We start from the raw sequence: 14,281 nt of genomic DNA on the forward strand, positions 1-14,281 counted from the left end.
GATTGACTCATTCGGGTCCAACAACGATCCTACAAAATCGTTAAATCACGCCTGCCCGTTGTGGCGTGTTAATGCGAAGAAATTAGTCATAAACGTAAAACATAGAAAAATATAACTAAGTCGATTTACGACCCTCGCATGGCGACGAACTTGTCAAACGGAGAAAATTAGACGCGTTGCGACTGGCCTATCAAACGGGAAAAAACAGACGAAAAAACGTTAAACCCCACATGCATGTTGCGACGTGTTGACTCACAAAATTTAGAACGAAAGGTTGAAAATAAAAAATAGTGTTTGGATTAAATTGAAAAAAATGAAAAACTTTGGTTTGGAAGTAGAAAAGTCGAAGGCATTAAAATGTAAAAGATAAAATCCTTTAGATTAAAAGAAAAAAAAATGCATTTAAAAAAAAAGAATTCCCAATACATATATTACAAGAACCTAAAGCAACACAATGTTGCTAATTCATAGGTTGGAAATTATATTATTTATTCATTTAGTGAATCGATATTTATTTCATTTTACTATCCTATTTTTTATTTTTAATTTATTTTGTTTTATATAATTTAAATATAAAAGGAACATAAAAAATATCATAAAATAATTACATTAGATAGATATAGTTTAAACAAAATGAAAAATGGGGGATGAAGGGAAGATTTGGAGTAGTTTAGAATGGATTGTTGTTAGAGGAAAAAGTGGATGGATCATGTTTGTTGTTGTGGGTACTCTTGGGAAAAATCAATCAAAATGTGTACACCAATCAAAGGATTGTTAGTATATTGTCTATAATTTCAACATGTAAGGCAACTTGCAAAATGAATACAGTTGTGATATAAACAACAAATTGGACACCTAATTTTTAGTACTTCAAACTTTTTTTTTCTCATTTAGAGACATTACATGAACACATGTTCTTCATCAACATCAAACAAACAGGTCTTTAAAATCAGTCATTAACGTCAGATCTATATGCTACAACCAAAGTATAAATGCTTTGAAACATCATAAGTCTACATGAAACAATGACAACAAGTACAAATAAGAAAAATCATAAGTACAAAGATTCACCACTGAATACAATTTAACCTAATGTTCATGAAGCAACAGGTATAAGCCTTCATATAGCCACAGCATGAGCCCTGCAAATCGGACAGTTTTCCTTCCTCCTCAACCACTCCTTGATACATTGCGGATGAAAACTATGTTTGCATTCTATTGTTCCGATCATATCTTCCGCTTGGTATTCATCATGACAAATTGCACAAATCTCTTCACATCCTTTCTCTTTACCCAATCTACTTACTTTCACCGCGTCTTCTATAAACTTCGACTTATCTTTATAATAAGACTCACAACGCAATATAAGGCTTGCCATATCCATTGCTGTTAGATCACTGTGTTCAAGAGTTTCAGTTCCATTAAATAATCTAGCACTCACTACAGACCCGTTGATAGCTGTGAATGCCATTCTCAATATTCTATAAGGAGTTCCATCATCGTACCACACCCTGTTAATAATGTCTTCAATATTGTAATTATGGACCGTTACCGATGAGTCCGGCTTCAACTCAAGTAATACATCCACGTGATCAGCAGTTGTTGCATTTACGATTACAAAAGTCCTTGATACTCGGTCTACGACAGCGTACGAACAAGACATGATTGTACGTACACGGGTTCAAATAGGGAGGCTGCTGGGGTGGTTCACGAACGCTTTGTTGGTGGCTGACAGTGGAAGTAGGGTAGAGACGTCGAATGAAGATCTGTGTGGGATTATGGTTTGGAGTATTATTTTGTTATAACTTACTTATAAGTAGAAGCGTATGGCGGTTCGTTATCTCAATGTTTTATAGTTTAATTGTTTTTTTCAATAATCTCTTCCTCACATACGGATATATCAAATTATATATAAATAAAGTTAGGGTTTTGGCACTCATGGTTTTGGTCTAAAAAAAGGATATTTTGACAAATCAACAAATAAATTTCACATTTTATAACCATTCTCGTCAGTGACATTAATTCTATTAATTGTTTTTTCAGATAATTCTAGGGATCAATCTTTTTTATCCGATTTTATATAAAAAAATTATAAGCTTTATAAACTTTTTTATCCGAATTTATATAACAGAATTGTAAGCTTTATAGGATATGATACAACACCCGTATACGTCGATAGGCCTATACAAGATCTATAAGGGACATATACGAGACCTATACTACACTATATGTTAAAAACAATGTAATATTTCTACGATCGAATATTTTTAAAGGCCGATCTTGAAAACGGTAAAATATTTTTATAAAAAAATAAAACTTTTCTTAAAAAACAACTCAAATTACCCTACCAAAACACCCATTTTTTTACTCAAAAAAACATCACCCTCCAAAAACAATCAAATTACCCTACCAAAACATCCATTTTTCAACTTAAAAAAACACCAACGAGGGGTCCTAATATAAATTATTTAAAATAAAAAACTTGTTTTTGTATAAAAGTTTGCTAAAACGATTAATATTGTATAACATGTTTGTTAAAAAAAAAAAAAAAAAAAACCCTTATATACGCCCAGTATAGGCCTATACGAGGCATATTGAACCAGTCAAACCAGAACTGACATGAGTCAGACACTGATTTTGATGTAACCTTATACGCCTCATATAGGCCTATACGATGCATATACGAGACACAGGGTGTCTAAATAGGCAGATAGGGTGTCTGAATAGTTTGAGCCTTGTTAAAAAAACCCTATTACATTTGGTATAATGTGTTGTCACTAAATTACTTTTTGTGTTAATCAAACAAATTTATTTATTTACTTTATTACTTTCTAAAAATTTATATTATAATATAATATAAAGTTTAATTTGAACTGGTCAAATATAGTTGATTTTTGTTATGGTGACAAACTGAAGCGATGTCGTCTAAATAACAATGGTACCGGTACATGTTCATTTTTATAGTTTTCTTGACATGACTTATAAAATTCGTGAAAAAACAAGTTGTATTTGCAATGAGTGTTTTTTGGTACCAAAGGTTATAGCAAGTGCCGGTATGCTAACGGAGTCGTGACAAACCGAGTTCGTTTTTATGGTTTGCGATAGATATAAACACATATCGATATCCTTTTGGGCATATCTCTTTCGATTTCTATACCAATTGCCGATATACTATAACAAACCGAGCTAATGCAAAGCGCAAGATTCCACTAGTTTATATTAGTTTGTAGTTAGTTATTTATAAAACACATAAATATAAGAAATCGAATTATTAAATAATTTGACTTCTTAAATATTAAATGGAATCAATATTAAATTATAAAAGCATTTTCATGATTGGTGTTGTTGGGTCTGAAAAGACCATTGTATACCTATAGAGGAGGTGGAAAATTCTAACGATTAAAGATTGCTGAATTCAAGAACTGAAAATTTGTGGTTTTGTTAGTTTTATTAAGGTCAGAGATTGTGGGGGCTCTATCGTGCCACCCCATCACCTACAGCGCCACCTGGCGCCATACACCCACACCCACCGATTCAACAAGGGGGCGCTATAGGAGGGGGCTCCATCATGTTAACGCTAAGAATGAGATGTTCAGGTGGGGTCCACTTGATTTAATCCAATGAAATCTTTTTTTTTTTAAATTCTGTTTAATAGGGGGCTCCATCCCACACCCTGCAAGTTAAAGGGAGGCGTGATAAAGCCCCCTGGCTGACGTGGATCCTACGTGTCCCTTATGTGTCCTGATAAAGCCCCTAGGGGCTCCATCCCACACCCTCCAGCCTAAAGATGCTTATGACAGCCCTAGTGATATTCTCAATGTTTCCAGGCTTCTAGATGATTGTATATACCTTTTGTTTGTTGCCAACACATATGTAGACTTTATGATGCATTTATCATTGGTGTCTCTGTCACCGGTGCACATCCCACATTCCGGTGATATATCACCGTCGTCGATGCATCTAGGATTTGCTTATAAGTATTTCATGTTTCACACACAATTTAAGCTTTTGGGTCATCTTTCCTTACAAGTGTGTGTTTTTTAGGGTTTTAACTTGTTCTTAAGTGTGATATGATTTTATTAATGTTTTAAGCTTGTTTTACGCAGTAGTCAAGTTTTAAATTTATAAAACACGATATTGTACTAACACTAAACACACACTATGGCAAGTGCACCCATCGCGAGCGTAGTATAGTGTTGGTAAGATATCGAGGTCGTCCAAGGACACAAGAGCTTTTAATACCAGTTTATCGTCAACGTCTAATCGATCTAAAATTTTTTTAAAGAGTTTTTAAACATGAAAAAAAATCTAAAAAGTAAAAGATAAAAAAAATGAAAACCAAATAGACAAATTAGAATCACTTGGATCCAACTCATCTTTAATGTACCCTTTGATGATTTTCGCACTTTCAGTCTTTTTAAGAGATTATCTTAGTTATAGTAGTAGGCCCCTCTTTTGAAGGTGCCGTTACCCTCAACCCAGTGGTTTGAGCCAGCAGGGATACAACCCCAAAGTGTCGGAATATTGAAAGATAATTAAATAAGTTATTAATCGAAAAGTGGTAGGCCCCTCTTTTGAAGGTAACATTACCTTGGCTAAGTGGTTTGAGTCAGCAAGGATACGATCCCAAGAAGCCGGTTTAATGCTTTAATAGTAGTTTTCATATGAGGGGTTCAAGCTATTCGCACCCCCGCCATCCAATACCTTTGGGCATTAAAGGAGTTCCTAGTAAGCTTGAACCAAGTCCTCGCAGGATCTATACACTGAACGAGACAAGAACTTTACCAAACCACCCTTCTAACCCCTTCCAAGTAGTTAACGTGCTTTATATAGACCGTAAAGACACGAATTAGCAAATCAATGACATCATGAAGAAATGGTCAAGAAAATTCACTTTCTACATAAGAAACTAGTTATTAAAGTCATTAATACATACCCAATTAAAAAGTGCCGAAAGATTTAAAATCAAAAGTAACACATTAAAGACTTGTCTTAACCAAGTGATGTAAGAGGTTAGCCAAGCATGGCCTTTGATTGACAAGAACTCTTACGATAAATCTTGGATACATACTCTAAAGATGATAGATGGATGGTGGTGGTGGGTGTTGGTGTTGTAGTGGTGGTGGAGTGGTGGCAAAGTAGGAGAGAAGTGGTTTGCCAAGGGTTTCCTTTGAAGTGAACCAAGCACCCCTATTTATAGCTAGAACAGTACACCGGCCACGGCCCCGTGTCCACTGGGCACGGCCCGTGGCCAGCTTCTTCCCTTCCTTCATTAATTACAGCTGTCAGCAGGAGGCCCCACACGACCCCGTGGCTTCTGGACACGGCCCCGTGGTCAACTCTTTGTTATACTATCAAGATTCTGCAAATCTAAGGGTTAACCACGCCCCATGGTGAGCTGGGCACTGCCCCGTGGTGGGTGTCAAGCTTCTGCAGTCTTTGTCTTGTTGTGTGAGGTCTGACCACGACCCATGCCTGGCTGGGCACGGCCCTTGTGGTCAGCTTCTGTTTCTTGTTTTTATCTTGGGAGATGCTGCCTAGGGGTCGGGCATGTCACGTTATTCCTTCTTCTTGTATTTATGTTGGTTATTGGGTGCTTATTTGTTCCTTTTGTTCTTTTAAGCTCATTTGTTCATGTAAATTCAAAAGGAAGAAAGAACGCGTTTTTTTCCAACATTAGTACTAAAAAGGGTTGGTTTTATGTCTCTATTGATGTAATTTACTTGTTGCATTTTGTACACATCAAATACCCCCACACTTGAATCTTTGCTTGTCCTCAAGCAAAACTTTTTAAATGTGGCTTACACACACAAATGGAATAAGTAGAGTAGAAGTTTATGGCTTATCTTGAGTGTCGGGAATCCAAGATCTTTATTTAGTTTTGTTTTTATTTTATTTACAATCCTATTCGTCATGATTTATTTAGAAAATTTGTTAAAAAAATATTTATCTGGGCATAACATGCCTCTTTAAAATTCTATTTATATACAAGTTCACATACCTCATGGGAGATCACTCAACACTTGGCCGAAGGTGTATTTTTGTGAAACACTCGATTCCGGCATGGGACTTACTTCTTCCATATGCTTGCCAAGCGATCAAACCTCCTCCTTTTTAACTATAAACCTTTGTAAATATCAAGAGGACTTTGGAAAGAGTTAGGCTTGGGCTAAGGGTATGTGATTTTTGGGTTAGTGGTTAGTGAAATGGCGAAAAGCGTAAAAAGCGTTGGTTGTCGTAAAACTTTTTGTTTTTGTGACATTTATTCAGACTAAACATATTCAAACAAGATTTTTGAGAAACTTGTTTGGTTATTGCAAAATTCTTTTTTTTTGTATATTGCCTTGAATGAATAGATTGTCTTCTATGAGAATGTTGCTCTTCACGATGATCCCGGCGTCTCGTGCCAGAATAAGTAGACTCATATCTGGTGCGAGACTGGGAATTAACTTATGTATCTTCATCCGACATGTACGATGGTGAATCATAATGTAAAATTCGAGGTGCGGTTGGGGTTCGCACCTGAGCTGCAGGTCTACATGCATGTGATGCTGTCTGAGCGGTTTGTGCACAAAGTTGTGCATAAACTGCATTCAAGGCTCCCTGAGATTTAACAAACCAAGAGATCGGAGTTTCACCAGGAGGGGGATTGAACTGATTGGAATTTTTTGTTGGACTCCCAGGGTAACATGATCGTTCACCTGATTCGCATCATGGTGAACATCATCGTCATTGGATGCTTCTTCCACGATTCCGTCGACACGAGAAGCATAAGTAAAATTGCCTCTGTTCTCAGATCGAGGATCTGGTAGTTGATTTGATGGACCTTCTGCCATTGAAAATAGAAGAAAGAAAGAAATCGAATGAAAAGATGAGAATAAAAGTAGAAATCGGTGGACGCCAATAAAGAAACACCAGATCTAAATGGCCGGAATCAATCAGATCTAGGGGTAGGGTTTCTGCATAAAAGGGTTAATCCTCTCGTCGATTGCTGATGGGAACTACTTCGCCGGAAATCTCTGCAAAATAGAAACGCCGTTAGCCTCGCCACGGGGAGAATGGGGGCTCTCTCCGTGACCACCCTCAGGCGTGAGAATAAGTACTATGATCTCTAAAAAGATGAAGTAGTAAGAGTGAAAGTAAGTGAGTGTAGATAAATAGATCGTACCTGAATTCTCATATTTATAACTAAAGTTTGGCGCCAAAAATGTAACTGAGGTAACAACGGAATTCTCTTTTCCGTTTGTTAATTATCTCCCCATCCATGCACACGGATCGTGATCTTGATCAACGGCTGGGAGATGCCACGTGGAAAGTGGTTTAATCTAGATTTGCATGTAAATTGTTGCCATCATCGTGACATCAAGGAAGGTCCCAGATTTTGCCACGTCACATTCGGTTATAACCGAATGAGGTTTGTACACGATGGTAATTTAATGCCTTCTAGAAGATCTACAGCTGTAAACCAGTAATCCCTTGCCACGTGTCCATTCTGTTATAACAGAAAAGATTCCTTTAGTTCAAGTCTTTATTTCATGCGTGCAGAAGTGTTAAAGACTTGTCTCTTGTTGTTAAATCCTCAAGCTTAACTGTAACCTTGCGCGGGCCGCGCAAGGGTGTTGAACATTTGTCTTTCCTTTCTCCGGCGCATGGTTACTGAAGACTGATCTTTCCCAAATCTTTACTAAGACACGTTGCGCGGCCCCGCAAGGTCTGTTCGAGATGAATTTGGAGTGTGATTATGGTATGATCCTCTGCGCTTGCGTAGGGTTTCTGGGACCATACCCCTTCATACAAGTAAGTATTCTTGTGAAGAACTTAATGATTTTTTTTATTTGTAGCTCTTTAATTTTTAGGTTTGGGGTTGACGTAGAATTAATAAGGCCCTACAATGAATAAACTGCCATTTTGGTCCATGTGGTTTGGGCACTTTTGCCATTTTAGTCCAAATCTCAAACTTTTTAAATCTGGTTTCCTGTGGTTTTACTTTTATTGTCATTTTAGTCCAAAATTCAAAAACTCTCTTTTTTTACTGTTGCAACTTGCTTATTTTGTCTTTTTATGCAGGGGCATTTTTGTACAACTGATTTTCATTTAATATATTCTTAATTAAAAACTAAATTAAATACATTTAATTCCTTTAAATAACCTTATTTAATAGATCATCTTCAATCTTCCCCCATTTTTGGAATTTGATCTAAAGAAACCTCTGATTCCATAAAGTCATCATCTTTTTTATATGATGAAAGTTTTGAATTTTTATTCATTTCTTTTTGTTCATCTTTCATGAAATCAATAACTTTTTTTAAATCTTGAATTGTCCCATTATTTTTAATGATGAAAGTATTTTCAATTGGAGGTTCTACAAACATTTCATGTACAGTAAAGCTAGCAGATTTAGGTTCTACAACAAAGCCACCGAAATCTTGAACTGACATAAATTGGTACTTACTAGTAGTCGTCATATTCGTGTTACTCGACAACCCGTCCTCCATGAAAACATCCTCTGTTTTCTCTAGTTTTCCCTCAGGGATACCTCTATAACCAATCAAATCTTCTTCCTTCATCTGAAACCGAAACCCGAAAGCAAACTCAGATTTCTCCTCTCCACCAATGTAACACTCATCTTATAATACTATTGTTTAATCATAAAATAACGGGCTTTTTAAAAACGAAATACATAGCTAACAAAAACTTAGTATAACCATCCATTACTAAAATTGCTATCTAGCACTAGCGCAATATGAGGCTTTCAAATCTTTACGCGCAAGAATCGATATAAGAACATAGTTTTTGACCCGTTTGGTTGACGAGTGAAAATCTTCACTTTAATGTCAAGCCAAACTATTTCTAACCAATATTTGACCCGTTCTCTATGATACACAGAACGATTCTAACCGTTCATTTCAACCCGTATGGTTTATTCCCACAATACTTTAACCATTTACTTTGACCCATTTGGTTTGCCGAGTGAACTTCGTCACTTCCACGCCTTAACAAACATACTCTAATCATTAAATTTAACCCGTTTGATCTGTCGAGTGAACTTCATCACCTCAATGACACATCAAACGCGCATATCACACCACGATACTAATAACAAGCTATAACTAAACATTCTTGCATAACGTAACGAAACTAATAGTTACGTACCTTCAAAGCGCTCCTTTCAAACGTGTATCACCACCGGCTTGTCCGCTTGACGACCCGGTTTCCTTGCCTAAAGAGTTCAATTCACAAACCGTTTAGAACCCTTTTTATAAGTCTTAACGCATAATTTGCCATATAAATCAAACATGCGTTTTTGTCCGATTTTCAAAATTTATTTTTCACTTAGGCATTTTAACGAACACCTAATGGGTATAATTTTACATTTTTAAAATCAAGTTCGTAACTTGTTATTTTTGCCTAATATAAACATACATTTCAATTCCATTATATCAAACATGCATGCTATCATCATGTAACAGCCCAGCGTAACCGCACCATGATATTGTCCGCTTTGGCAGCCAGCACGCTCTTAGCGTCCGCCCCTCACGGCTTTAAAACGCGTCATGATGGTGAAGGTATCAAGCCCCTTATAAGGAAGCCTCCGTTCCCCTTCACAACCGATGTGGGATATCACAATCCACCCCCCTTAAGGGGTCCAGCGGCCTCGCGGGACCTGGCACCACCGGTCCGGCCCTGGCTCTGATACCATCTGTGATATCCCACATCGGTTGTGAAGGGGAACGGAGGCTTCCTTATAAGGGGCTTGATACCTTCACCATCATGACGCGTTTTAAAGCCGTGAGGGGCGGACGCTGAGAGCGTGCTGGCTGCCAAAGCGGACAATATCATGGTGCGGTTACGCTGGGCTGTTACAAGTTGGTATCAGAGCTATAGTTCAAGAGATTCGGGCATCCCTTAATGCCTGGACTTGAACTGAGAATGGGATCAAAGCTAGAAATGCCAATACGGGTAGCCGCACGCCAAGAGGTACTTTTTACTATATTGAAGTTAGGTTAGATTTTTTTCATTAATGCTTAACGAATTGAGGGGATAGATGGGAGGTTGATGCTATATTATGTGATTAGTTTAGAAATTTTACTATTGAGTGCCTAAAGGTATAATAAGTTAGATGGAATGTTAATGCCTTATGCTCAGGGGTGGGACGAAATTAATGTTTTCTTTAATCGCTAGACGTGCTAGATGGAATCTTTACGTTTTTTTTTGTACGTTACGATGTTTTGCCTTTGAATGCCTAAGGGCATGATGTGTTAGGTAAAATTCTAGTACCTTCACACTTTGATGTATGCATTGATGGTTCTCAATGAGTGTTTAATTGCACCATATGGTAAATTGAATGTTAATACCCTAGTGTTTTGGAGGTAGGACATGATGCCTTCCATATATAATTAATTTTCTGATTCGTCGGATAGAATGTTAATGAATTTATGCTTGAGGTATGGTAGGATGTTTTTCTTGAGTGTCTATGTGTGCTACGTGGAAGGTAAAACACTAGTGTGATCGTGACGGGAAATGTTTAGAACGTCTGCGGTGACACGAACAACCAATAGCACTTGATCAACGTTGTTGGCAGTCTATTGTCACTTCTCATGTTCTGAATGATGTCCTGTAATGAATCATGCGAATGTTTGCCTTGGGTGGGTTGTTAGTCATGGGTTTGTGTTGGCGTTATGCTTCTACACAAGGTTTCTTGTTACATGCACCCGGTGATTTAGACGTTTGTGTGAATATATGTGGTTTTTGTTGGATTAGGTGTAGTTAAATGTGGCCATGTGGCAGCACTCGAATATCTTGAATTCGTATTAGCATGATCTTTGTTGTGGTATAGCGGTCATTATCGACCAATTTATATAAATAGACTAGTATAGACATAGTTTGTGATTTCTCTGTACTTATGGTCTGGATGGCGCTTTGCGCATGTATGAACGTTTATGATGATGTTATGCGTATGGTTACTTTAATGTAACCAACAGAAATGTGAAGACGTGTCTAGCCTGGGTGTGATGTTTAGTATGATGATTGGTACAACTTATGATGGGTACGACCGTGTGAATTTTATACAATTATGTGGTTGATGAGTGGCGGTAGCCATTAAATGTGATAAGTGTATTTACACAGGTTTAAAAAAAAATTTTGAGTGTATGACGTAGGAAGGGCATATTTGGGGTACTGTAAAGCGAACATTTTAGGCTTTGTTATTTTTTTATGTTGTGATGGTATTATCTAGCACTATTAGTCTTGCGTAAGACGTGTCGTGTTTATGCTTGATAGAATACCCTTATCTTATTTGACGTCTTTCTCGACGAACGATGTGGTGGTAAGACACTAGGTGTTCTGATGTCTTTCTGGTTGTGTGACGGTGACGGGCACTATTTAGGCTGCAAAGTATGAAGTCCATGGCCGAGGTTACAAGGTTCGATGGATTACACGTTTTTTTCTTGCGCGCTTGGTCCGCTAGGCAACCATGATGAAATGATGAGGTTGAGAGATTTAACACATAGTAACGATGTGAGGTGGTGACATACAGAAAGTGGTTCTCGAGGAGGATTTTATTAACGCAGCTTTCCAAGACTTGGAAAGTCAATGATGCTAGTGTTGGGACGAGATGACAGACGAATGTAACAGACGATGGATGCTACGGTTCCGTAGAAAAGGATGGCAATCGGCAGACTTTATATGCGGATGGGATGACGACGATGTTGATGATAGTAACGGTGTCTATGGAGATATGCAAAAGAGAGGTGATGCACCACATCCTTAAGATAATGGACCATCAGAATTAGTGACAGATTGTATAGAGATATAATGTAAGGTGTTGTGACACTTGATTGTGTTCTTGGCGGTGTGCATATATGTGATGTTATTGTGTGTTAGGTTCGTATTAGGACATGTGGTCCTAACCCGAGCTATGAATGTATGGGTGTGGAACGTATCATTTCCTTACGAAGGCAATTAGCAATCCAACCATGCTAGATCTATGGCGGTGCCAAGGGATTCAACACCATGTGACGCGTATGACGACCTGAGACAGAATGGCTTCAGGTAGAATACCTAGTTGACGCATGTTATTGAGAATTTTAGTGGAATTAATATTGCTCGGTGGAGACGAGACAGCGAATGTTAGAGGTGAACGTTGAAAGCTAAAATTCAGGAGAAAAACAAGAACGATTGGTGGAGTAGATTTTGAATCTACGAAAGTGGATGTATTAAGTTAATGACAAGTTTCTTGAGATCATCAACTTGGTAGGAGGAGTGCTTCACATTAGCAGGAATTTGATAAATGATGCACGAGTTTCTTACGAATGTTCCTTTGACTACAACATATGGTACTTTAAGCAAGGATAAAGTTCAGTGCGGTGATGTTTTATAGTGAGCGGGTGTCACATAAAAAAAAAAAAAACACAATCGTGTAGGGGTGAGGTTGCAGACATGTATGGTCCTTGACTAGCGGGATTCGAGGACGAATCCTCTTTTAAGGAGGGTAGACTTGTAACATCCCAAATTCTTCCTACCCAATTTTATTTTATGAGAAATTACCGAATCTAGTTTGCGAGCACGAGACGAAGTATGGTTGTAATCACAACGAATTTATTTTGGTGAAACTTGAGGGGGGCACTATGTGATATACAAAACTATAACATATTAATTTATGGACATGTTGATCTATGGAAGAACTCAAGGGACTTTATTGTAAATTCTCAATTTATATAACCATTCCCTTTCATCATGTAAAATTCGAGAGGATCTTCATCATCATCTTCGCGAAACCCTACTGCGCCGCAACCACCATCCAAAACATGCATCCTTCATTCGTTTAACATGATCAAGCACGAACCTTGATTCCTTCGCGACTTCTGATTCATCTCATGAGGCGTGTATTGTTTCGGTAGCGGTAGCGGAAACAAGATTGATCAGGTTAGTTCGTATGCTTTGATCTCTTTTAGCTTAAGTCGTTGTATAAGAGTTCTTGGGGGTCGGGTTGTAGGTTGAAAACAGAACAATGTTGAGACGTGTTAGATCACGATTCCGGGGTTTCGAAGGCTGCCATCTAAGTGCTCTTGCTGTTTGTCGGAATAGTGACCGGTACATGGTAGGGTCACGGCTTGGGTGGTTAAAAGAAATCTGATTAGGTTTACATGTTGATGGCTATCCTTAGTTAATCACGAACTGGAAACCTTGTTACCCTACGGAACCGAACCGTGAATATTGTGTAGTTGCATTATGTGGTGGCTTATTTGTTAGGGTGATAATGAAGGGTTGTAACGGCATGAAGAGTATTAATGATGGTAGAGGGAAACGAAGGGGAGGATGGTATGCATGGAGGTGGCGATGGTGTACGGAGGTGATGGTGATGGTGATGGTGATGGCGGCACAGTTACGACGATGACGTACGACTGTGTGCGGTTCATTAAGATGGTGCGTGATGGAGTTTTGGCTTGTAAGGGATGCCGTATGATGATGGTGATGTTACTCTTTAGACCAAAATCCATTAGTTGTTGCATGGTTAGAGGAATTCGCATGCATGGTGCTTGGGTCTTGACTGGAATGGTAGTGATTAACTAAGAAATTACATGATGGTGATGGGTTAATTGTCTTCGGCTTACACTTTTATATTCGATTATTCACACGGGTTTATAGGCTTTACTCAAGACATTCTGCGATTCTTTTACTACATTCACAACATCCAGTTCGCGTATTAATCTGGTACACATGACCAGCCTTGAGAAGGTGTTGCGGTATGGTCGATTGCTAGGAATCAAACAAGTAAGCATCTTGGCGTAAGGTGGTCGTTTGGAATTACCTTTCTGTGTTCGGCTCGGCGATATTGAAGGTCCGGTGGATTAGTGCAGTCCTCGAGGCGGTCTCGGTCTCGTGCAAGCTATGATTCGATGCGTACAACCATTTAGGTTTTGGTACTGTGGTTCAACAGATAAGCTATGAGTGATGGTGATGCATGGTTACTAAAATTCTAAGTTGGATATAACCATGTCATGACTGGTATAGGTGGGGGTTAACTAAGAGTTTAATTGGTGCCTGGTGTACAATTGGTAACGATTTGAGGAAAAAGTGATGAAGCTTTATGATGAGCTGTTTGAAGTTGATGGCATTGTATTATGTGTGCTCTTCGAAGATGATAACAGAATGTGAGTTTTAGTAAGTTAAGCATGCATGTCAATTCTCTCTCATGCTCATTATGTTCTTTTTTTTATTGAAAGAGTAAACTGCCATTTTGGTCCCTGTGGTTTGGCCAGTTTTGCCACTTTAGTCCAAA

General features: G+C 38.2%; 1 protein-coding gene across 1 annotated transcript; it reads right to left on the reverse strand.

Moving 5' to 3' along the window:
- Positions 1–1,120: 1,120 nt before the first annotated feature.
- Positions 1,121–1,663, reverse strand: LOC110942688 (E3 ubiquitin-protein ligase RNF167-like). Its single transcript, XM_022184460.1, has one exon. It carries the CDS (start codon positions 1,661–1,663, stop codon positions 1,121–1,123), a length of 543 nt encoding a protein of 180 aa, XP_022040152.1.
- Positions 1,664–14,281: the final 12,618 nt, after the last annotated feature.

The sequence above is a fragment of the Helianthus annuus genome, chromosome 16 (genome assembly GCF_002127325.2).
Source record: "Helianthus annuus cultivar XRQ/B chromosome 16, HanXRQr2.0-SUNRISE, whole genome shotgun sequence".
Taxonomy (NCBI): domain Eukaryota; kingdom Viridiplantae; phylum Streptophyta; class Magnoliopsida; order Asterales; family Asteraceae; genus Helianthus; species Helianthus annuus.

Excerpts from the sequence above, each read along its gene's own strand:
- LOC110942688 (XM_022184460.1), bottom strand. The coding sequence starts at position 1,663 with ATGTCTTGTTCGTACGCTGTCGTAGACCGAGTATCAAGGACTTTTGTA.